General features: G+C 36.4%; 1 protein-coding gene across 1 annotated transcript; it reads left to right on the top strand.

Annotated features, from left to right (window-relative positions):
* The first annotated feature begins 2,426 nt into the window (after positions 1-2,426).
* gga1 (golgi-associated, gamma adaptin ear containing, ARF binding protein 1) lies at positions 2,427-27,089 on the top strand. The gene is given in 17 exon segments (NM_001004000.2): positions 2,427-2,485; positions 5,035-5,119; positions 8,830-8,905; positions 9,389-9,487; positions 10,928-11,051; positions 11,207-11,307; positions 12,809-12,889; positions 13,448-13,585; positions 13,675-13,756; positions 13,862-13,972; positions 14,111-14,239; positions 17,125-17,195; positions 19,702-19,883; positions 21,013-21,206; positions 23,215-23,384; positions 23,469-23,579; positions 25,794-27,089. Coding segments are annotated over 17 exon segments (1,908 nt in total). The 5' UTR covers positions 2,427-2,442; the 3' UTR covers positions 25,905-27,089.
* Positions 27,090-27,131: the final 42 nt, after the last annotated feature.

Genomic DNA, 27,131 nt, shown 5'->3' with positions numbered 1-27,131 from the left:
GCCAGAGGGGGCCGGTGCCTTGATAGTTTAATAAACAAATTTCTAATAACTACTTTTTTTTCTTACCCATTGTGACCGTGAGTGCAAAATATTTTGCTAGTTATTTTGCAAGATTATTTATTCAGATTAAAGTGTAATTTAAAGACTTAATTAGGATATGTTATCTAGGAAAGTTAGAATAATTAGTCAAGTTATTGTATAACTGGTTTGTTGTGTAGACAATCAAAAAATAGAAATATTTCTTTAGGAGGACAATAACACTAACCTCAAATTGTTTTTTAAAAATCTAAAACTGCTTTTATTCAAGACAAACTATAAGAAATAAGACTTATGACTCTAAAAGAATTATTTTAGTTTTATAGGAAATACTATGAAAATGTATTTGTTTGTTAAAGAGCACTTGGAAAACATTATATTAAACTAACAGGAGGGCAAAAAATGGCTTCAACTGTATCTGTTAAAGTTTACAGGCGCAAAAATGTGCCTTCATATATTTCATTGTGAATGTGTTATCCTACTACAATACAAAGTTCCTTGTCAAATAAACATGGACAATTATTTTTAGTTTAAGGAATTTATTTAGCTTGTTTATGAAGACTGCAGAGTGATTCATGAAAAAGACTTTGAATTATTGTTTAAGTAGTTTGTGATGTATGTTAAAGTGTGCCCCCTAAAAGTACAAGTGGTCCCTGCCCGGGCCCACAGATACTAGGACCGCCATTGACTCTCGCGTGGCTTTCTTTCGCAATCCAGCATAACCCGCATAACCCGCATTAAAAACCAGCAAGACCAGCGTCGAGACCAGATGGACCAGCAGACGATCATCAAAAATACCTTACCAGCATATGCTGTTTTTTTCAGCAGTTAAAGAATTAACAAATTACAAACTCTTGATTTCATTTCATAAGATGTCCCAACCTTTTTTGGAATTACAATATATGGAATTGCAATATAAATATGAAAACATATTCTAATAAAAATATGAATAGCATTGGACGAATCGGTGGCGCAGTAGGTAGTGCTGACACCTTCCAGCAAAAAGGTCGCTGGTTCGAACCTTGGCTGGTTCAGTTACCGTTTCTGTGTGGAGTGTGCATGTTCTCCCTGCGTTCGTGTAGGTTTCCTCCGGGTGCTTTGGTTTCCCCCACAGTCCAAAGACATGTGATACAGTTAAATCGGGTAGGCTAAATTGTCTTTAGTGTATGTGTGTAAATGAGTGTGTGTGGATGTTTCCCAGAGATGTGGTGACCCCAGATTAATAAAGGGACTAAGCCAAAAAGAAAATGAATGAATGAAGAGTGTAATGGAGGCCAGCTAGTAGGTGCTGTGCAGATAAACCTCACTCCTCTGACCTCTAAAGGTACTCTAGCGACAGATGCAAGAAGCCATGGTCTTTAGCCTCCTTATTAGAGCAACCCACTCCCAAGCGGAAGGTTGCCAGTTCGATCCCAGCTCGGGGTGGGTTGGGTGGTGTAGGACCGGCGGGGTCACATTGGTGCCATGACCCGGATGGGAGTGAATTTTAGGGGGGTGAATGTAATGGAGGCCAGCTAGTAGGTGCTGTGCAGGTAAACCTCACTCCTCTGATTTCTAAAGGTGCTCTAGCGACAGACAATAGAGTCCATGGTCTTTAGCCTTCTTGTTAGAGCAATCGACTCCCATGCGGAAGGTCGCCGGTTCGATCCCAACTCGGGCGGGTTGGGTGGTGTAGGACCGGCGGGGTTACAATAGCATTGTAATATATTAAATAATATTACACAGAGGCTTGTGTAACAATAAATGTTATTTCCACAGATGGCAGCGTGGTGATTGTTACATTTCTACAGTTTATTGTGAGAAAATAGAAGATTACTTTCAAACTTCAATGATTGCTTTCAACATTTCATGTATGCAAAATACTTTAAACTTGAAGGTAGTGCTTGTTCGAAAATTATGTAAAATAAATAGATATATAAACTAATCAAGCAATATAACCTTGAGTTTTCATCCATGTTCAGCTTGTAGTCAGATGTCACTATACATTTCCATATAAATCACCTGAACAATATTGTTCACATTTTAAAGAGACATTACGCTTTGTGATGGAAATGGCATGTACTGTGCAACAGGTTTGTTTTAAACAATATTTGAATGTAAAAACAACAACAACAACAAAAACAAGATTTTCTGTCTGCTTTCATAAATGAAAAGTGTTTCTGTCCAAAATTGACATGTAAGTTAACTCTTATTGCAAGAAATGTTAACAGACTCTCAGACACATTTAGACTTTAGTACTAGTCACACAACATGGCTAAGTTTTATATAACTTTAATTTAATATATAATTCATACATATAAACAGGTCTCCTGGTTCAATGTCACTGCATAAAAATGAAAAATGAAGTATGTAGTCAGTCATCACGTGTTTCATCGCGAGATCGTGGTCTTGTGATCTCGGGTGAAGATGGCGGCTCCGCCTGACGAGCAGAGCTTAGAGTCCCGCATCAGTAAGTCAAACACATCTAAAGTAGATTTTTAGTACTTTCTAGTGTGACAGTGGGAATATCAGTGAGATCCTTTAACCTAAGATGATGTCTCGGTTGAAGCACTTTGCTGAATGCGGATGCGGAGTGTCGTGGTGTTGTTGATAGGGAGTTATTAGCATGCTAACGCCGATATAGCGTTGACGTTAGTTGACTTTCTGAAACGGTTGTTTTTAGTCTAACATATTGTTGTGTATGTGTGCACGTGTGTTCGAAATAGGCAAAGGAGAGTTGTTGAAAGAGCTAACAATTACTTTGTAAGTCAAAAGGGAGTTGTCTATAAGAAAGCAGATATAGACGATTAATAAAACGTTAAATGTAAAGATATTTAAAGACAATATTTCTCTGCAAGTAAAGTCGTTATTCGCGTTATATTTTCACACTGCTACCTATCATGCTATGATTTTTATTTCATTAATTAGCTTCCAAAACACTAATATAATTGTCGGTATGTTGTTTTTCACTCTGCATACTAATAAAACGTGTTTAAAATACTCCAGCTCTCTTAATAACGGTATTGGACACAACATCAAGCATATTTACATAATAGATTTAACGTTACACTTATTATTTTATCCACTAAAAAGTTGCTGAATTCAGCAAGCATTAGATCATAATTAATTGTACAGTTTAGCTAATCACATTCAGATAATCCACTGTTCTAGAATACAAAGGCCACACAATACACATTCTAGTGAGAATCCAATTGTTTGATGAGCTAACTCTAATGCACTGCAATTCATGCTTTCCCTAATTTGTAAACTTGGAGCAGATTCAGGGGTATTCCAAAAAGCGGGCTATGTGATCTACCTGGGTAGATTATTGACAAATGTATATATTTTTTTCCGGCTTAGTCTCTTTTTAATCTGGGGTCGCCACAGTGGAATGAACTGCCAACTGATCCAGCATTTGTTTTACGCAGCGGATGCCCTTTCAGCTGCAACCCATCTCTGGGACACACCCACACACACTCATTTACACTCAAACACTATGGACAATTCAGCTTACCCAATTCACCTGCACCGCATGTCTTTGGACTGGGTTTAACCAGAGCACCCGGAGGAAATCCACGTGAACATGGGGAGAACATGCAAACTCCATACAGAAACAGCTGAGGCTCGAATCAGCGACCTTCTTGCTGTGAGGCGATAGCACTACCTACTGCGCCACCGCGTCACCCTCAGATTTATATTTATATATACTAGTTTAGATTTGTCCATCTGTTGGGTTTTGGAGACGTCTGCATCACCATATGATGCATAAAAACAGGTTGTGTGTTTGGATAAACTCAGTGTTTTGACTACACTTTCTTAATATTGTTCATTTATTCGTTTGCTGGATATTAAAATTTTGTGACAGAATGTGAAGTAACTTTTTGTGTTTTGAATTTGTGAACATGAACAAAGACAGCCATGCTGTTTTGAAAGTTTAATTGACATGCACAATGTAGAATATCTAATTTAATTCTTTTATTCATATATTATTGTTGAGCACAGATTATAAACCAAACTATATATGTAGGATTTGCAAGAAACTCAGATTAGTTTTTCATACTTTAGCTTTTGTGATTGTATTTGGATGCATTTAAATGTGACAAGTTGTGGCATGTTGCAAAATATTTGCGTCTTGTTTTATTGATGATGTCATCAGCCTCTTGTCGACTCAACATTAATAACATCAGAGCCAACTTCCAAAAGTCTGAAGTCGTTCAGCCCCTAGCTTCAAGTTGTGCATCTTTCGATATGGCGCTGTGCGCAGAGTTAAAAAAATAATGTGTACGCTGCAAACTTAAAATTATGTCTCACGCACTCAAAGCAAATATCTGCCAACACAGTGGTGTCACATTCGCCACATGCACCCAAGTGAACTAGCCAACACGTCAAGTATAAACCAGCCTTTAGAAGCATTTATTGTCAAATTCTCTCATGCCTTGGAGGACTAGGGTGCAGAAAGAGTGCAACAGATGCACGAGACAGACTGAATGTGAGGCAGAGATTGTCCGTGAAAGAAGAGATTCGCATGTATTTTACAATGTTATGTTTTGCTTGTAGTTTTGTGTATTTGAATGTCTGAAACCTAAAATAAACTTTATTTGATTGAAAACTCTCATTAATTGTGATTTAAGACAGGCACTCCGCTCCTCTTTCTATCTTCAGCACGAGCCAGCAGATTTGAGTTTGAGCAGCTAATGACGTGCGCTCTAATGTCATAACACTGGTGTGATTGTACACATGAAAGAGTTGGTCAAGTTTACAGTAATATCACTACAATATTTAGTCAGGTACTGAGGAGTATTCAGGACTATTTGTTTATACAGTGAGTCTCGTAATTCTGTATATTTATCACAGTGGAGCAGGAAGTGTTCTTCAGTCTCCACTGCTCCTGATCTGCAGCCAACCAAACCGCGCCCGGGCATTGTGTTTTTTTTCCTTTTGTTTAAATATCGTTGCACCCCAAGGTTTTAGGTCCGATTTTTCTGATGCTTTTGTTTTACCGTTCTCTGTTACCTCTAGACAAAGCAACCAACCCTTTAAATCGAGAAACTGACTGGGAAAGTATTCAGCTCTTCTGTGACCAACTCAGCAATGAACCTGAAGGGTAAGTCTGTATTCCAGTCTTTTTTAACAATTTAACTGGGCATGAAATAGAAAATTCACAAAACTAGCATCTCTAACTATAAGGCAAAGAGTTTTGCTGAGATCTATTTCCACAATTTGTATTTGTAGATTGTTCATAGATTGTTACAAATGCATATTTATTTCAACAAATGAAAAAAAAGTGAATATGTTGCAGGGCTCGAAATTGCGACCATTTTGGTCGCATATAATGCTGATTTGTGTACAGTCATTACTAGGGAAACCGTAATATTTCAGCGCTCCTAAAGCGCCCCCTTGTGACAGAATGAATTTTTATTTCCAATAAATTTTTTCAGCTGTTTATGGTCAAATTATTGCAATTATCGATCCATGTGTAAATGTGAAAGAAGTTAATGTGCCTTTTAAAAATCTAAACAATTAAGTAAAACTAATATAAGAAATTATATACTTGATTTATCCCTTTTAATGTTATAAAGGTTGAAATACCATTGTATTAGATATTTTGTGTCTGTATACGTCTGCAAGATGTCTGTTAAAGATCTCTTGATCTGGAAAGCACCTGCTGTATACAGTGCTGAAGACGTCTGTATGATGTCAGTTTTACACACATTCTGAATCGCAAACATCTTAAAGATGTCTAATAGAAGGCTATTTCACATCTGATAGGAAACGTCTTGTAGATGTCTTGCAGATGTGAATGCAGACGTCAAATAGACATCTCCGAGATGTACGTGTGCTAATCAAAATCGGCCATTAAGAATCAAGATCGGCGCATAACTAAAAAGAAAATGGGTGCTCCTAAATTTTTTGGGATGCTCCTAACTTATTATTTTTGGGAGCACCAGTGCTACCAAGTAAAAAAGTTAATTTCGAGCCCTGTGTTGGGATTGGTAGGAGAATATTCTGTAATGTAATTGTAATGTTTTTATATAGCACATTTTATCGTGTATGGCCATACACCCAAAGCGCTTCACAATCATGAGGGGGGGGTCTCTCCACACCACCACCAGTGTGTGGCATCCACTTGGATGATGCGACGGCAGCCACAGGACAATGGTGCCAGTGCGTTCACCACACACCAGATATTGGTGGAGTAGAGAGACAGTGATAGAGCCAATTGAGTGGATGGGGATGATTGGGAGGCCATGATCCTAAGTGCCGATTGAGGGACTTTGGCCAGGACTCTGGGGTTACACCCCTACTCTTTACGAGAAGTACCATGGGATTTTTAATGACCCATGAGAATCAGAACCTCGGTTTATTGTCTCATTTGAAAGACGTCGCACACTGAAAGTATAGGGTCCCCTTCACTTTTACTGGGGCATTAGGACTCACACAAATCACTGGTTGAGCGCCCCGTCCTAGCCTCCCTATCACCACTTCCAACAACAACCTAGTTTTCCCATGTGGTCTCCCAGCCAGGTACTGACCAGGCTCAGCCCTGCTTAGCTTCAGTGAGTAACTGGTCTTGGGCTGCAGAGTGATATCTGCTTTATAATTTTTTTCCTGCAAAACAAAATTTAAAATGATCAACAACAAAGTTTAAATCCATCTGGCCAGCGCATTTTAACAGCTAGTCCCACTATTAAAGGTTTAAGAAAACCTTGAGTATTTTTTGAGATTTTAACAGATTTGTATGTGTTGAGCATCAGTTAAGACAATGTTAGCTTTAATTGTGAGGAAAACTAGATAATTTAGAGCTTTTGTCAGCTAATTTCATCTAAATTTAAAATGATTTTTGAGGCAGGATCAAAATCGGTGAAAATTCGTCAGTTTCTCAATATTATTTATAGTGGAGTTTTCTTATCCTATGAGAAGAGCCTGCTTCTTTATTATTCATGACTGCGCGTGCTTTCTGAAGGCAAGACAGACCTGCCAGTGCCAAGCTGCTGTGTTCGCCTAAATCCTCCAGATTACCAGCATGGCTAATGGTTGAAATTGACAGGGCAAGAGACCTGCTGCACTTCAGATTCGGGAATTGAGGGAGTCCTCATTTACAGTGTTTGTATAAACACAATTATTTTTATAATGATATAAATTGTGGTTGTGTGTATATGAAATTACGAGTAATGTTGCAGGGCATTACTGTTCATTTCTTTGCATTTTAACTTTGAAAACTATAAAAAATCATGCATCTCCTCACGGTTTGTGTCTCATTTTGTGAGCCAACTGACAACAGTTGTTTGCTCCCCTCCTCCTCTTCTGCAGTGCTGGCCACGCCCTCTCCTGCCTCTGCTCTTGTGATGTAGGCTTGAACCGATAGTAGAGGGTTTTATGGCTGCCCCCTAATGCCCTAATAGTTTTCTACTAGTTGTTTCTCGACCAGTTGTGTTGGTGGCTTAGTTGCAGGAATAAAATACACAATTAGTGTGAGTGTGCATCTACACTGAGCACTCTGTGTTTTAAAAGCTTTGAGAGTTGGGGAAGCTCTTGCAGCTGAGCATTTTAGGGCGCATATATTTTTTCGCAGTAAATTCTGTCATAATTTTGTAATAATTTACTCATCCTTTACTTGATCCAAACCTATTTGACTTACTTTCTTCTTTTAAACACACATTCTACAATGGAAGGCAGTGGTTACAGGATTTCAGGTTTCTTTAAAATATCTTTTTGAAAGAAAGAACTGATATTTACCCCTGGTAAGTTGTCATTCCTCTTAAAAAGCACTGTAAAAGTTTAAATAATAAATAATTCACAGTATTTGTATGTGCCCACAATATCATTATTGTTCATATTCATTATCACAATAAATTGAATTATTGAGGATCTGCAAATGTCTAGTAGATGGGTTAGTAGGAGCTTTAAAATAAAACAAAAGTCTTACATTGGGAATAACAACGTAGATGAAAAGACTGTTAGCTTAGAGAATTAAAGCCGTATAATTCGGGATAAACTGGCAATTGATTATTTAAAAAAAATAGTGATCACGATTAAATACATTCAGACAGATATAAATATATTTCTAATTGCTTCAGGTTTGTGCTTTCTTATCAAAAATAAAATTTTTGCACGAACCTTTTAACAGTTACATCCTACTGATTAAAGCCTAAATATGGCAAGAATAAAAAGTCAAGTCAAATATTTGCTATATTTGCTTCTTTTTTTCTCTCTCCCTAAAATATTAGAACCGTAATTGATAAATGGAATCTGAACCTAAATCGCAAAAATTTAAATGATACCCAATCCTAGAGGTCAGACACTTTTGGCCTAACATGAGTTGCTTAAAGTTGGTACAGTTGCTTAAAGGAAAAGTCTTCTTTTTATGAAAATACTCATTTTAAAACATGGTTTCCAACTTCCAACGTGACCAACCAGATGGTCCTGGTAAAGCAGTTTGATTAAATAGGTGTATGTGACGAATTTCAAGCACTGCATAATATAATTGTATCTGCTGCTGCAATGGTATGGCAGAAAAGTTCCTTGATTATTTTGCCAGAATGAGAGTATACTAGTTCCTAGCCATATACCTAGGCATAAAATGTAACTTTGATTAATACAAATGGTAAAGCACGATGGCTGTATATACATTAATGAAGCACATTATTAAATGTATAGAAATAATAAAAAATATAATGGCTTATTAAGAAATGAAACGACAAAAGAGAAAGAAGATATCAAATCTTTAATTTCCTAAAAAATACATTATGTAAAATAATATAGGCCTTTAATGGTAAATGTATTCTTTTTTTAAAAAATGTATTATGTTTTTAGTCCACAGCTGGCCACCAGGCTACTCGCTCACAAGATTCAATCTCCTCAAGAGTGGGAGGCCATTCAAGCTCTCATGGTAAGTGTGTCATTTGTTCTGAACCTGGACCATTGGTCTAATGTTGTCTATAAACAGCCAACCAATCAATTACATTTCAGTAGTTAATAACTTGCATTGTGTGTAACTGAAGATTATCAAAATATAATATCAATGTCAATATCAAAATAACTGCACAATGCTGTGTATTTAAATTAGTTATATCGATCCACAAGATGATGATATTATAAACTCTTATGTTGTTTCCTGATTATGTGATTCACACATAAAAACACTTTGGTATAGATTTGAGGCTCCTCGTTACTCTCCCTAATATCTTGTTGAATCAATTAATAGAGGACTACTTGCAACCATGGTCGAGACATCACACCATTGGTTCATTTACAAAAGTCAGAATTCCGCTGTTATTGGATTTTCTATTTGACAGCTCTATTGGAATATACATTATTGTTTCATTATTGTTATTTACAAATGATTCAATGCGCTGTTACTATGTGTATTAAGGTTCTAGAAACTTGTGTGAAGAACTGTGGGAAAAGGTTCCATAATGAGGTGGGAAAGTTCCGTTTCCTTAATGAGCTCATCAAAGTGGTATCACCTAAGGTATGTATATAATAAATAAAATAAAATAATGTAATAATAAAATAAAATATAAACACTGATGCTTTATTTGAATATAAACCAAGGCAGTGGAGGACTGTAACTATTACTTCAATACAAAAAAAATCATTTTATTTTTTATAATTTTCCAAAAAAAAAAAAAAGGTTATACTTTAGAGGATTTTTTGTACTTATTTACATATTTACAAGTATGTCCCATAACAAAATGTTGTTCTTTTTATTAGGGTTGCACTATAATGGAAGAATATGCATTAACATTTTTTTGCTATATAAAAATTCACTAAAGAATTTTTAGCTGATTTTAATATCTAATTATTTATTAGATAAATTAATATCCAAAATTAATTTATGTGTGACGCAGTGGCACAGTAGGTAGTGCTGTCGCCTCACAGCAAGAAGGTCGCTGGTTTGATCCTCGGCTTAGTTGGCGTTTCTGTGTGAAGTTTGCATGTTCTCCCTGCGTTCGCGTGGGTTTTCTTTGGGTGCTGCGTTTTCCCCCACAGTCCAAAGACATGTGGTACAGGTGAATTGGGTAGGCTAAGTTGTCCGTAGTGTGTGAATATGTGTGTGGATGTTTCCCAGAGATGGGTTGCGGCTGAAATGGCATCCGCTGCGTAAAAGATGTGCTGGATAAGTTGGCGGTTCATTCCGCTGTGGCGACCCTGGATTAATAAAGGGACTAAGCTGACAAGAAAATGAATGAATAAATTAATTTAATGTAATTATCAAACAAAATAGTTAATGGATATTTTTCTAAAACAATAAAAACTTACTGTTAAGATGCAAACATCATGTATGATTTAAAAACTACAGAATTTCTTCAGTGTTGTCATATGTCTACTCCCAACATTTCTGTTCAAAGCCTTAGGTCAGCTTTGGACAGGTTTACCAGTAGCATATTAGCATCTCATGGGGAGGTAGGAATAAAGATAGTAGGGTTCAAATGTGGATATACAACCTAGTTATGATTCAACACACATGTTTGGCACAATATAAATATAGCTATTATTTATGCTTAAAGATAAGTAATACTAAGCTAAGCTGAAAGTGACCAGGCAGAACAAGAACAATTGGATTAAAAAAAAAGTTCAAGTCAACTGTTGCAAACTTGACTTGTAAAATGGGCCTTTTTCAAAAGAAAAAGGTGGAGTGGTCCTTTAAGTACTTTTAAAATTAAACTGATAGTTGTCAGTATTGTGAAAAAGAAAAGAAAGTGATGTCACTAGAATTAGAAAAGACGGTGAATGGTGATGTTGGGTTTGAATATACAGAATGTCTTGGAAATGTTTTGAATGTAGACTTTTTTTCTAATGTAAAGTTGTCACTAACCAGGAATGCTATTTTTTTTCTATGGCACCTTTAATATGCATTAGTTCCTAAAGAAATTTGTCAATAATACTCCCTGTACTATTTCTATTACAGTATCTTGGTTCTCGAGCTCCAGAACCGGTGAAGAAAAAAGTTTTAGAAATGATGTACAGCTGGACTGTGAGTTTACCAGAAGAGACAAAGATTTCTGATGCCTATCAGATGCTTAAGAAACAAGGTAATCTGAGGAAGGTCCTGATTTAACTTTGTCTTGTCTATTTTTTTATATTTCCATCACACAGCTAATGTGTTCATGTTTGTCTGTGGTTGTGCTATGAACTGTTTAGTTAGTACATAGATTACATTATAATTACTGATCACTTTGTTTTAAAGGTATTATTAAGCAAGACCCTGATCTCCCCGATGATAAGCCCTGCCCTCCTCCTCCGCCCAGGCCCAAGAATGCAATCTTTGAGGATGAAGAGAAATCAAAGGTAGTTTTAGTGCTGAAGTTTGTGGTTCATTTTCACTTTCTTTCATTAGGGGTGTCCGATATTTATTGCCTGCAATAATAACGTAATCGTTGTAATGATTTTAAAATTTACAGTCATACAATAGGCAAGTTGTTTGTTTGACTGATTCAGTCAGTGACTGTGTTTAAATGATTGAACGATATCAAATTATTTACCTTAATCTAAATAAGGCAATAATATGATTAAGGTGTTTATATGAGTTGCTTTTAGAATGTTACTTTCATGTTCCTGTTTTACATGTTATAGTACATTGATTGATTAATGTCATTACGTCACCACTCTATCCGATCTTTCCTTTGTTGTTTCATGTAAACTTAAAATGCAGTTCAGCAGTTTCACTTTCATTCATGCCTCTGAGACGAACTCTGAGGTACTGAATGCGAGAATGAAGTAAGGACTGGTGGAAGAGTGTTGTTTAATTGGAATTGGATACTGCATGCTGAATTGAACGAAATTCAGCAATTCCCAGGCAGCATAAAAGTGTGTTCGTGGGTGATGATGGCCGGTGTGATGAGTTTCCAGGAGTTCACTGTGTGTGCGCGCACTTAGAGATGCGGGTGTCTGTAGTCTTTTACTAACTTGATGGGTGCAGAGAACAGTGTCAAACAATTGAGTCTGTATGGAATATCCTGTCATGAAAAGCGAAAAATTTAGTTTAATATGGTTATGACTTTATTTGGATTAATGTCATTAAAAATCTCTGTTTAAATGGTAGACTCTTAATCTGAGTATTGTCTTATGCCTCATTCACACTAGAAGCGACTTTGTAGCTGTCTGTCGCTCTGGATAGCGATCTGCTGCAAACAAGTCTGTGTAGGTCTACAGCACAGAGAATACATCCGGCCTCTAAGCAAGCTGAGAGAGGATCACGTGAGCTTTACTGGTGCTCTATTGGCTCAAGAAAGTCACACTTCATATTCATAAAGTTGAAGGATTCTCAACTTTGTCGCATCGCTAGACACACCTACATGGTTGCCAAATGTCATTGTTATTCTCGCCGATAGAGGCTGCTGGAAGTCACTCGCTTTCTGTCTAAATGAACGGTCGCTTAACACTTTGCTGCTGTGAGTCGCTCGTAGTGTGAATGTGGCTTTAATCATATTGAAATCCTAATATTGGTCCATGTAAACTAATTTGCGTTTTTCCATGACAGGCCTAAAGTACCAACACAAACTCATGCAGCTAAATATTTATTGTCATTATTATTAAACATTTTTATATTTTTTGCCAATGTCACACACCCCTGCCTTTAAAAAAAATTCACGTAATTTGTCATTTGAATTGAAAAATAATATTTTGAGTGGTTATCAGAGTTTATGTGGAATACAGAAAACTGATGTAAGGTGTTTGTAAACTTAAATCCAAAGAAGCAAATATATCCAAAAAAGTAAATATTTCTCTTAATCTGTTTTTCTCTTTTTTTTTTTTTTTTTTTTTTTTTGCATTTTACCTCAATCAATAGATGTTGTCCCGTCTTCTGAATAGCTCTCATCCTGAGGACCTGCGGGCAGCAAACAAACTCATCAAAGAAATGGTTCAGGAGGTTAGTAGAGGAGCGTATGTTAGCCTGAGTTTTAAAACAACATTAACAACAGCGGTGGAGTTCAAGGCCACCAAAAATTAAGTGTTGGTAATATTTATATGCAATAATGTCAATTAATGGCATGTTGGAAAGCAAAGAAAGAAAATGTAAATAAATGACCTTGTTAAACTCTGTAGACATCCTAATGGTAAAATGTTTGTGACTTGACTCAGTGAATCTCATGTTGATGTCTTACAAGGTAAATGATGAAATCATTGTATGACTGGTGTCATATATGCTTTTTTGTTTAATTCCATACAGAATAAATATTCCAATAATACTCTTTTCTGTGGTTTAATTTGCAAAGACAATCACATGTATCACAATTTGATTGCCAGTCTCACTCTATTCAACTAATATTTGTCAGATTACATGACTTTCCAGGCATACAATAAACTACATTTCAAGACTAGATTCCATATTGGCAAAACTTTCAAGCACCGAAAACATTGTACCTTCTTTTGGACCTGTGTGTTAACTGTGTGGATTTGCTGTGTCTAATTCTTAGTGTGTTTCCAGGATCAGAAACGTATGGAGAAGGTGTCAAAGAGAGTGAATGCTATTCAGGAAGTGAAGGAGAGTGTTGGGCTTCTCACACAGTTACTGGGAGATTACAGCAAAGACAGCTCCTCACAAAGCAATGAGGAGCTCATTAAGGTCTGTAAAACACGTCAGCAGTTTTCTCTTGACAATTTACGCACATAAGTTTTTATGATTTGTGTTTGGTTTTTATTCTGTCATTGTAGGATCTGTACCAGCGCTGTGAAAAGATGAGACCCACTCTGTTCAGATTGGCCAGTGATACTGAGGACAATGATGAAGCTCTTGGTGAGGCATACAGGTTGAGGGGCAAAAACTTTAATTTCACATAGTTTCCAGGAGTTCATGAATTAGGTCAGTTTCTGAGTCTCTTGTGTATGTTTTTGTCTGCAGCTGAGATCTTACAGGCGAATGACAGCCTAACGCAGGTGATCAATCTGTACAGGCAGCTGGTGAGAGGGGAGGAGGTTAATGGAGAAGCGAGCAGCTCAGCCACACACCCAGGTACATGAACTCAGTGATGTCTGGAGATGTTTACCTATAGTGTAGAGTGTCTTGTTGTGCTGTCAATGGTTTTTAGAAACACAACAGAGGTCACACTAATGGTTATTTCTTACACTTTTTCAAACTTTGTGCTTACAGGTAGCAGTAATGCACTTTTGGATCTGACAGGACTAGACACTTCCCCTTCTGCTCAGTCTTTCTCTGAATTTTCCTCTCAGACACAGGAGCTAGGCATCAGTCTTCTAGATGATGAGCTTATGTCTTTAGGTAGGTGATAACTCTTTACAATGTACAGTTCTAAATAAATGTGCTATAGATCATAGTGCTAAGTAATTGTGCTACCCTAAGCATTTGTAAGAACCGTAGGATCTCAGTAACAGTTGTAAGAGCTTTTATTTCTCTGTCTAAACTTGAAGACACAGACACTGTTCTTTATGGGCATCAACCACCTTGGCAATATGCTAAAAAATATTTGAGAAAAGATAGCTAACATGTGTTCTCATTAGCTATCTAATTTGCTTGTTTTATACACAATCGTTCCATTGATTTTATATGCTTTTCATGGAGGATTAACCCTTTTATCCACATTTAATTAACAGAGATGTAAACCTACAGTGTTGTGACTTTTTAGTTCAATTTTGATTCTCATGTCATTGAATCAGTTCAGTTTGATATCACACTCGGCACTGCATCCTCAATTTTAAATTTTACTTTTTGTATACAATGTTGTCCTTAAATGCAAGCCGGCAAGTACAACCCTAAATCAGAAAAGGTTGAGACTGTGTGGAAAACGCAAATAAAAAAAAAAGTAGTGATTTTCAAATGTACTTTCACTTCCATTTCACTGAAGACAATATGAACACAAAATATTTTTATGTTATGTTTGTTAAACTTAATTTCATTTGTAAAAATGCATCCTCTCCTGTCATTCAGACCGCAACACATTCAAAAAGCAGTTGGGACAGGAGCAATTTAGGGCTAATAATCAGGTAAATTGCTCAATTATGTGATTTGAAACAGGTGATGTCAACAGGTGATTGTAATTATGATTTAATACAATAACAGCATCTAAGAAGGTCTAGTCCTTTAGAAGCAAAGATGGGCAGAGGATTGCCAGTTTGTCAACAACTACAAGAGAAAATTATTAAAATGTTTAAAAATAATGTTCCTCAAAAAAGATAGGAAGACATTTGGATATTTCACTTTTAACAGTGCATAACATCGTTAAAGGATTCAAGGAATCTGGAGGAGTTTCAGTGCGTGAAGGACAAGGGTGCAGGCCTAAGCTGAACAACTGTGATCTCAGATCCCTCGGGTGGCACTGCATCAACAGTTCTCATTCATCTATAAGCAACATTACCACAAGGGCTCAGGACTACTTTGGCAAACTTAGTAGTACCATGTAATATGTAGTTACATCCACAAATGCTAGTGAAAACTGTACTGTGCCAAAAGTAAACCCTATTTTAACAGTGTCCAGAGGCACGGTTGACTTCTCTGTGCTCAGAGACCTCTAGGACGGACTAGTAAACAGTGGAAACGTGTACTGTGGTCAGATGAATCTGTATTTCAGGCATTTTTTGGGGGAGAAATGGATGTTGTGTGCCTTGGGACAAAAGAAGAAAAGGATCATCCAGACTGTTACCAGCAGCAAGTCTAAAAGCCAGGGTCTGTCATGGTATGGGCCCCTTGACAAAGGTAACTTCTGCGATGGCACTATTAATGCTGAGATGTACATAGAGATTTTGGAGCACAGTATGCTGCCTTCTTTTCGAGGGATGCCCATGCACATTTCAGCAAGACAATGCAAAACCACATACTGCACACATTACAAAGTCCTGGCTGTGGAGGAAAAGCATACAGGTACTTGTTTGGCCTGCCTGCAGTCCTGAACTGTCTCCAACAGAGAATGTGTGGCCTGTTTTGAAGCGCAAAATGCAACATTGAAGACCCCATACTGTTGCCCATTGAGTCTTGTTAGCAGTAAAAATGGGACAAAATTACACATGAAACGCTCCATCGCTTTGTTGTCTTCAGTTCCTAAACGTCTGTGTTGGAATGGCAACATTATAAACTGGTAAATGTTATACTGTTCAAATTTTTTTTTAAATGTTACAAAAACCAAAATTGGAATGCATGTCATTTAAAAAAAAGAATGAAGAATGCATTAAATAATGTGGTGTTTTATTGTCTGCTGTGAAATACAAGTCAAAGTAAATTTAGAAATCGCTTTCTTTTTTAGAGCGTTTTCCATATTGTCCCAACTTCTGACTTTTCTGTTTTGGGGCTGTGAACCTGTAATTTCACCTGTTCAAAGAAAACATGCTGCTTTAATGCATCAAACATCAAATAAGCAACAATGACAAGTTCAGCATTCTGTTCCACTGCTCAGCAACTTTTTACAGTGTTCCCTTAGCAGTTATGAAGAGGATGTTGGGTTCTACTGTACATTCAGTGTCAGTGAAAGAAACTCACAAGCTGCAATGAGCAAAATGAGAATGGCACCATTGATATGTTATTGATATTTATTGCCTCAAACACATCTGGAACATTTTACCAGGTATTTGCCGGAAGGACACTTCTCTAAAACACTATTACTAGATAAGGTCTCTATTCACTGGAACTGGGGCAAATCATGTGACATCTGCCCTGGAGGTTGCACTAGGTAAACAGTTAAATGACCAAACCACTATGTATGTACTGGTGCCATTTTGTACTAAAACAACTTGTGCTAAAACAACTTAAAAAAATTTTATTAACCTTAATTATTTTATATTTTAATTAACCTTAATAAATACAGGTCATGATTTGAAAGTGGAGGATGATCTATGATTGGTGGTCCCAAAAGTTAAAACTAGAATGGAGTTGCTATGCTCCAAACATTGACCACCTCATTAGGTGGGATTAATATTGAAATTAACCAACTCCAACTATAATAACCTATTATAAAAATTCTATTGTTGTTCTTTTTTTGTTGTCAATATGCTTGTGTTTATATAAGATTATTGGCGAGTGTTTGAGTGAACTATTTGATTCAAAATTAGTCCACTTTGTTGATTGTAACAGGACTTTTTATGAGTTTAGACTGTATTAAAATGAAAAACAGTTTTAGTTATAGTCATATATTTCGCTTGCTTCCCTTTCTTTTTCAGGATTGACTGAAGTTAATTCTAATCTGACTTCTTCCCAATCTGGAGATGCTATGGGGTGGAATACTTTTCAGGTGGGCAGATAAATAAGTTTCATCTATTTGTTCTGATTGTGTGACAATTAGCAAGTTGTAGAAATCCAGCAACCAGCTACTTGACTAATTTATCCAAATGTTTTGCTACTTTTTGTTGCCTTAAGGTCTTCGGCCAGTTAATTTCTGAAAGCCCCAATCAACTTAACCATGCCTGAACATGCAATAGAACAGTTTGTGATATATAGGTTTTGTTTAACCAGCAACAATAGTTTAATCAAACAGTAAGTGGTATATTAGTATGAAACGTGTATTCAGTGGTATATTAATAGTAAGGATGAGTACCATAACCATGACGTTCAAAAGTATTGTTACATTTCATTTGATAAAGACAATGTTTTATGCTACAAAGTTTGTAAATGAAACAGAGACATAGAAAAAAGATGTTCCTACACATACTGTTGTAACAGCATGTGCCACATGATCGAGTACCCACAGAAAAAACTATTTTCTACATAATGTGGCTGTTTATTATTTGACAATTATCTAAATATCATAAATGTGCATATTGCAGTGTTTTGCAAATATTTACAATCATACAAAAATTGTTTTTGTATGTGAAGCAATTTATTTACATATTAACGTGGATCTATGAAACCAAGCAGGGTGGATAAGTAGGTTTCCTTACGCAAAAAAAAGAAAAAAAAATTCTTTTTTATTGTTTTATGTAACTATACATTGCAAAAATGCAAAACACAAGCAATAATTGGCCGGCTTGGTAGCAGTGATGAGTGTGGGCGGGGCCGGGAGAGCAGTGAGCCTGATAGAGCGAGTTTTTACAAGTGTCATATCCCACGGAGGAGCTACAAATGGAAATATTTGTTTTGTGTTTACCCTGAGCTTGAGCTACACGTACAGTATATAACATTAAAAACATGCATGAAGAGTGTTTCGAAAGTGTTATTGCAGAACAACACAAACAGCAAGCACATTTTTAAAAATTACATAAGAACAATAGTTAAATCATTAAATTAATAAACTAATTTTGCTCCAAAGTTTTATTATTATTATTATTATTGCATGTCAACAATATCTTTAAAAGAAAACAAAATTTTTTATTTTGTAAGTTAAAATATGAGATGTTCATCATCAAACATACATGCATTCAATAAACAGGTGTTTTATCGACTCCTCCCCTAGTTCAGAAAATGCACACACCATGTCTATAAAAACTTTTTAACAACTTGTTTCACTGGATAAATTAAATGAATTAGTTTATGTCACTTCTTTAACGTTTTTGGTGAGACAGTATTTACTAGGCAAGTTCAGATTTTTTTCCACTCATTCTGCTCAAATAAGAATTCCAAAAAGGTTTGAAATGTGGTTCTGCATAACTTTTGAATGTCAAAGTAATTAAATTTATTGTCTATAATTTTTACCCCATTGATATTTAACTGATTAGTAAGTCAAATATTGGATTCAGAGGACATATTACCTGTTAAGAGCTGAACAAGTCCACAAGGAATTGCATCAAATACTATTGCAATTTACGTGGATTTATTATCATGTGGATCTTGTTATAATTAGGAAATACACAATAATTAAAAAGTTGTCCATTACTTTTGAATAACTGGTTCACCATGTGTAGTTACATTTTGTGAGAGGTGCGAATTAGCATCAACATCAGCCATGATGAGAGCTATGAAGCCGTACAAAGGCTATGCTGAAACATACCTATGCGTTTGATGCAAAAGTTCACTGTGCTCTTAATTTACCCAACTATGATTATTTCTACTGCTAAGAAACATTGAAATATTTAAGTGGTTCACAAGTCCACATAAAGCTGATCACAGCACACCAGCCTAAAGATTGTGTATGTTAATGCACTGTGATGAACCAGTGCTTTGCTTATTGTAGTTTTAAAAGATGAAAGTGCAGAGGCTCCATTTTTTTTAAATATATTTTTTTATGTCTGTAAAGTAAATTATAAACAGATTTTTTTAATCATTTTTTTATGTGCTGAAGTTCACAAAAACATGCAGTTGAAAAGCTGTTACTGCATCATACAAAAATAGAGGTCCAGCCTAAGCAATGTTTTGTTCATCGTGCTCACACACTGTACAGTTATTGCCTTCCTTTTGTTTTTAATTCACCTGTTCACTTTTTTAAAAAAATTATTTAATACAAAAAGAAACGGAGGCAAGATTGTAACAACCGGGCTTGTCACAAGTCAGTTAATCAGTGGGAAAATTACATCACCTTCACATCTCTGTTATCCAGTAGCCTGATGTCTATTTGGACGCCTAAATCATGTGCAAAGTGTGGAAGCACTGAAGAAATTTGTATTTTTCTTTCTGCTCAAAAAGACAAACATGTACAAAATCAATCTTGAATTGTTTAAAAATCACTTTAATGTGTAAATTGGTAGGATAAACTTTTATGGCGATATGGCAATGATGTCAGCAGTCGTTGTCGTTGTGAGTTGTTGATATTGGCCATCGAGGAGTCTTTGCTGTCAAACCAAGCTTAACACAATTGCTTTTGTTAGTCATCAGAAACTGAGGATACACCTGTAATGCCGGAACCTGCAGTGCTGTTGCCAGTGATAAGTGCTACTAAGACACCTGTTCCTGTGCCTGTGACATCCACTAAATCCCTAGATGAGCTAGACCTGTTGGGTAAGACTCTGTTGCAGCAGTCTCTACCTCCAGAAGGTCTTCAGGTCAAATGGTAAATGCATATTTTGGATTTTATTTTAACAAAACTCACCAATAGTCTGTGTAATTGTAAAATGTTTTAATTTGTACATTTAAAAATAGGGTATATGCCGATCTAGTGTTCCCATGCTGATACACTTCAGATGATCTGTTATTGTGAATTTTTTTTCATTTTTTTATGGTTGCTTTTACAGCATCGATGTTTTAATGTAATTAAAATACATTCAGATAAATAAACTTTGGCATTCATTTAGTTGTTCAAGTGTAAAATGAGACAAAAGGCCTTATACTCGCACTCGCTTGTCAGAATCAGCAGGCTAGCACAGAAGCCCCATTGAGTATACTGGGGTAAAATAAATGCTCATATTATTAAGACATGGCGGGGAAAATGTATTGTAATGCAGTGCTTTTTGTACAATATGAGACCCATTTTATATTGGATATCACTCAGTCAGTGGAGATTGCTGACTTTTAAAGAAAACTGACCTTAAACGTGCTGATTTTTGCATTGGCACACAGTTCACCGGAAGCGCTTAACCCAGGTTACTGGCAAATTAAAAGTCCTATCAGCATGCTTCGGCATATACCCTATTGTTTTTAAAAAAATATACAACTTTTTTTTTAATGGTCTGCTTAAGGGGGTTTTCACACTGGGGCCATTCAGATTCATGTTCCCTCAGTAGTGATGTTCTTGTTTCACAGACACTTGATTTTGTTGCACTCTGAAGCATTTTGTTAACCTTAAATCGGATGAAAAAGAAATGATAAACAGTGTATATTTTGAGTGTTCTCAAGTTAAATGGGTGCCTTTTTGAAGTGAAGGGAACAACGTTTGCATTACTTTGTCACATAAAGGGTTCCAAATTGATTGATTTCCAGGGCACTCCTACTGATAATTAGTAACTAATGAAATTGTCATCAGCTTAAACGCACATGCAGATTACTTTATTTCTTGAACGTGTATACCTGCGTTGCTTGAATGTTCAAGTCACAGTTCCTGACTCTGATGTTATACCAAGGTGCGATCATATTCTCTGAACCACCCTGTTTCAAACTAAACTCTCAGTGTGAAAGCATGCCAATGCTCATGCTTCAAACGGTTTCGTCTGTGCAAAAAAATATACATTGATACTTTTCAACAGGGACAAGCTTCAGTCTCAGTCCAAACCTACACTACGAGACCTTCAGATCAAGTCTGGAAATAACGCCGCTACAAGCCCAAGTCCTGTGTTGAGCTTTTCTTCAGAGCCAGGATCTCTCCTCAATTCTCAGCTCACACCTCAGGATGATGTATCATTGGTGAAAGTGACTGTGCCCTTGGAGTCTATCAAGCCTAGTAAGACTTAAGACATACAATATTTTTAAGAATAGTCAAAAATCACCAAAAAATAGGGATTGTCCTCATGTCCTTTCAAACTTAGACACAGAATCAGAAATATTATATGCATTATGGCCATTGCTGTTTTTCATGCATTAACTGGTCTTTACATGAAAAAAATCTATATTTCACTTACTTATATATTTCACAACTATATGTTTAAAATGAATTTCAACAACATACATGAGGGAGATGAATTGACATGTATACATACCACTGAGCAGGATATGGATTGTGTAGCAACAGCAGTTTTTTTATCCTTTAAATATAATGTAATTACTTTGTGTGTTTGTTTTTGTAGATGACGACATGAAGAACTCTTTAATTTAAAGAGAGATACTATTCACATTTACATTTAGTCATTTAGCAGACGCTTTTATCCAAAGCGACTTACAAATGAGGAGAATGCAAGGAGAATCAAAGAATGCAAGTTTCTGGAGGGCACATAAATCTGCAGAAGTGAGAGCAGATAAGAAGGAGCAAAGCCAGAAGTCGCTTTGTAATAACTGTAATAACCCAAAATTTTATCTATGCAACCTTAAAATATATTTAAAAGCATTTGGGCGAGTGCATATATTTTCACAGTTTTCACTGCAAAATCCTCACCGCGTTCGCAGATTTTTTTTAGACATTTATGCAGAATGCATCTTTGCACCTAAAAACGCCAAACGCAGCGCTCAGGAACAGATTAAAACAGTTGTTATGTGAACTTGTTTAAGCAAAAAAAGCCCGCAATGCTTGCCCCGCCTTTTTATTGGCCCACTGCTCTAGAACTGAACGTGAATGATTGATTAATATCAGCTGCCAATTACTCAGTCAATGCCTTCTACCATTAGACGGCAGGAGCTACAACCGCAAAAATGTGAAGCGCTGAAGATGAAAGAATGAAAATAACACTGACAGATTTGTTATAGAAAACACCTAAAGTTACTAGTAAAGGCACATCTTATTAGTGATCATGCGCTGAATGTTAATCCACTATTTACACTTTTCCAAGAGTGGATAAAAGACTTCCAGTGGCTTCAAGTCCGCTATGAAAATAACTAAAGCCATTCACTTTAAAGGCTGTGGGATGGGATTTGCAGGTAACGGCGTTTGCTACTGAATCTACATATTTTAAGCGCGAGAGGTACTGTAATCCTTCATTTAATCCTCACGATGCTGTCAGCTGTGCAATCGGCAGCTATATGTAACATTTAACACAGCTCATAAAAAGACCGTTATTGCTATTAAGATGACATGCAAATAATAAGTTATATATCAATATAAATGTGGGGTGGGGCGATGGATCACGATGCCGACTCAGCATTGTAAAGTTTGTCGGTCATCGACAATGGACGATGGCATCTTCTATCGGCCCACCCTAGTCAGAATTGACTAGGGATATGGATCTTTTCGGGCTTATCTGAATCAACTTTTATGACGCTTGTGTTTTATTTATTGCAGTTTTATTCATTTATTTAGATGTGAAAAAATATTAGGTTAGGACCTGTTCTATTCCTGTGTTTTAATGCTGTACCAAGAATAGGGCTGGGCGATTAATCGAAAAATAATCGAAATCGACATTCAGAATATATAATGGAGCAAATTTTTCGAGGACGATTTTTTCAATTACTTTTCCTACGTCTCACATGACCCTGCTCTGTTAAAGGCCATGACTGATTTCTACTTCTGCCACTACTTTGCAGCCACATCTGATCTCTGGTCAAGTAGAACGATTCTTGAGCCTTACTTTGCACTACATGATTGGACGCTGTGCCAGAGATTCCTTTAGATGACATATAAAACTTGGCAGTAAACTAATGAAGCAATTTTTAAAATAAAAACAATAAAATAATTGTTGATTAATCGTAATGAAAGTTAAAATGTTTAATTAATCTGGATTTTGATTTTAGGCCAAATCACCCAGCCCTAACAGGGAATCAAATGAATTTAAACTGATCTTATTTTTGTTATGACCTTACAGGTAGCATGTTACCTGTGACAATTTTTGATAAACACAGCCTACGAGTTTTGTTCCATTTTGCAAAAGACCCTCCGCCAGCTCGGCCAGATGTTTTAGTGGTGATTATCTCCATGTTGTCCTCTGCCCCTTTGCCCATCACAAATGTACGATTCCAGGCTGCTGTTCCCAAGGTAATTTAAACTACTGCTTATACATCCATCTTCAGTCAATTTCTGTTGAATTCTTTACTAAGGCTGCATTATTTGGATGTGCAGAATATGAGAGTGAAGTTGCAGCCACCATCGGGATCAGATTTACCTGCCTTCAACCCTGTATTGCCCCCTGCTGCCATTACACAGGTCCTGCTTTTAGCTAACCCTCACAAGGTAAAGAAATAGAATGATATAACACAATACAAAACGTGTAACTACCAATGTGACAATGCATAGTGCGAACTTTGTGATTGGTCAGCTTGGTAGTGCGGGCAGTGCAAGTCAGGTTTAACAAGTGTTGAGTCTCGTGGAGGAGCCCTAGATGGATACTTTTGTTTCATAAAATTAAGCAAAGAGTTCTCTTGTAAACCTTCGATTTTTAAACACTTTAAAATTTATACTTACACAGTTTTATGTCTGAACCCTGAGATATTACCTTTGATGGAAGCTTATGTTACAGTCTTTGTAACGTGGGTAATAATTTCAGGACAGATTATTATTAATATTATTATTATTATTTATTTATTAAAAATTTTTTTTTTTTTTGCACTTATATTTGTACCCTATACTGAAGTGTGCTCTGAAACATTACATTTCTTTGCTATTACTGTTCAAGCTAATATTAGTCAAGTCTAAATTTGTATCAGATATATATATATATATATATACACACACACACACACACATGGAAAGTTTTCATAGTGCTCCGCTTTTTTTGGTGTTACAGCCTTATTCTAAAATGTATTAAATTTACTTATTTCCTCAAAATTGTACACACAATACCCCATAATGACAATGTGAAAAAGTCTCAAATTTATTAAAAATAAAAAAGCTGAAAAGTCACATGTACATAAGCATTTACAGCTTTTGCTCAGTACTTTGTTTATGCACCTTTGGCAGCAATTACAGCCTCGAGTCTTTTTGAAAATGATGCCACACCTGTCTTTGGAAATTTTTTCCCCATTCCTCAGTGTACAGTCATTTTCAGATCTCTCCGGAGATGTTTAATAGTATAGGCATGGGCTCTGGCCCAACTTGAGGACATTCACAGAGTTGTTGTGAAGCCACTCCATTGATATTTTGCCGGTGTGCTTTTCAGCATTGTCCTGCTGGAGGATGAACCATCACCCCAGTCTGAGGTCAAATGCACTCTAAAGCAGGTTTTTGTTCAGGATATTTCTGTACATTGCTGCATTCATCTTTCCCTCTGTCCTGACTTGTCGGGAAGGTATTAGCCTGGTGATGAGCGGTGCCTGGTTTTCTCTTAACATAACGCCTGGCATTCACTCCAAAGAGTTCAGTTTTAGTCTCATCAGACCAGAGAATTTAGTTTTTTGTGCTCTGAGAGTCCTTCAGATACCTTTTGGCAAATTCCAGACAGGGAATGGCTTATGTCGGGCCAATCTACCATATAGGCCTGATTGGTGAATTACTGCACAGATGGTTGTCCTTCAGTAAGTTTCTCCTCTCTCCACTGAAGAACACTGGAGTTCAGACAGAGTGACCATCAGGTTTTTGACTGCCTGACTAAGGACCAGCTCTGGGAAGAGTCCTGGTGGTTCCAAACATCTTCCACTTATGGATGATGGAGGCCACTGTGCTCAATGGAACTTTTAGGGCAGCAGATTTTTTTCTGTAACCTTTCCCAGCCTTGTGCCTGAATTTACCACAGGTGAACTCCAATTAAGGTGCTGAAACATCTCGAGAATGATCAGTGGAAACAGAATGTACCTGAGCTCAATTTAGACCTTTTCAGCTAAGGCTGTGAATACTTATGTGCATGTGATGTTTCAGGTTTTTAATTTTAAATAAATTTTCAACAATTTAAAAAAAAAATACACCTTGTCATTATGGGGTATTGTGTGTAGAATTTTGAGGGAATAAATGATTTAATTCATTTTGGAATAAGGCTGTAACAAAAAATGGAAAAAGTGGAGCACTATGAATAATTTCTGGATGCACTGTATGTAAATATGGCATTAAATGTATATAAATATATATGGCTGTTATATAAGATATAAGATACACTGACGTTCAAAAATTGCAGCAGGTAAGCTGTAAAGGAAATTCGGCAATGAATCTTGAAAATTAGGATTTTCACAAAAAATATTAAGCAGCAAATACATTGAAAAATAAGCATGCATTAATAAATCAGCATATTAGACTGACTTGGAATCATTTTCTAATGAAAAGTCAGCTTTGCCATTGTAAGAAGTACCCAAAGAAAAAAAAAGTAGTGTCTGTGTGTGGATATAAATTTGTCAGTACAGCTCGCAATCTGGTATGGTTTGTGGTTTATTTCAGACGTGACTTTTTTGTTGTTGTTGCAGATCTTTTGTGATGACATTGCATTTCTTCATGCTTTTTTTTTCTTCTTCTTCTTTAAAGGAGAAGGTCCGGTTGAGATACAAACTGACTTTTGATATAGGAGAAGAATCACATGACGAAAGTGGAGATGTTGAGCAGTTCCCTCCGCCAGAGTCATGGGGAAACATTTAAAGCAACAGACTAATGATTTCCTGATGATGATGATGATGGCAGTTTGTATTCAGACTATTACTGTATGTCACTGGCTCTGCCTTTCCAGCTCCACCTCTCTTTCCTCTACATAACGAGTGCTGAAGGACGCCTTGAAATCGGCTCATTTGATTTTTAATTCCAGTTCTGTCTTTTTCACTTCTCGTTTTGCTTTCTGTCATGTCAGACCCTTTATGTATGGAGCTTTAAATGTTTGAAAGCTAGAGATGAGAGTTGTGTGTTTGTGTGATGTTTCCATGTGTGCATCCAGACTCTGAGTCTCGCTCGGCTGTAATGACGTAGAGCAGCTTTATTTTCTGCACCGATTGGCTCATATGTGCTGATTTATACGTTTTGATCTCTAGCACACATTCTTGTTTTTTGGTTCGATTATATTGTTAGGCTGCACGTGTTCTCCCTGGAAGCGCAACAGGATCCAAAACTACTACTTAGCAGGAAATACTACAAATTGAAATGAGTGACATTACAAATCAAACAGCCCCTCTTGTCAAGACGTTTGTGCATCTCATGGTTGCCATTGGTCCTAAATTGCCCTTGTTCTGTGCACTGTACTGCTCTTGAATTACATGCTGATGTCTTGTTTATAATTACCGTACGTGCCTAATCAGATGATTCCTTTTCATGCTAATATAGACATTTATGTGTGATGCTTGATTTAAATTAACAGTATGGTATTTTCCCTTTTTTGTTTGAGAATGTCTTTATTTTGTTTCCTAATTTCAGATTTCCAGTTTCACATTAATTATGATCTTTCTTTCTCTCAATGCAGTACAGTGTAATTATTGCTATTACACCCTTGCCATTCTTAGAATATACATGTTTGTCGAATGAATTCTGCACTTTAATGATGCTAGAAGATGGTTTATATAATGGTACTTGGGTCATGTAAAAAGAGAAATTGGAATTTACGATAGACAGGAACTTAAATCACTGTGGTCCTAAATGAATTTGCTGTAGATGCTCACTTCACCCAGTTAAAGCCAGATGATTGATGTCCATCCACCCTGACAAAATGTAAATAATGCTGGTATTGCTATTATGTACATTTGCCAAAAACTAATACAGAGACTAAACATGGAGCAGTGAATGTAGTGCAAATATGTATTTAAGGGAAATAAACTTATTCTTTTTCTCTGGGGTTTCAAATTTATGCTGTTTTCATTTTATTTAAATGAAAAATCTTTAAGC

Source organism: Danio rerio, chromosome 6, assembly GCF_049306965.1.
Source record: "Danio rerio strain Tuebingen ecotype United States chromosome 6, GRCz12tu, whole genome shotgun sequence".
NCBI lineage: Eukaryota > Metazoa > Chordata > Actinopteri > Cypriniformes > Danionidae > Danio > Danio rerio.
The sequence above is the reverse complement of the archived record's forward strand: the minus strand, read 5'-3'. Positions and strand labels throughout refer to the sequence as shown.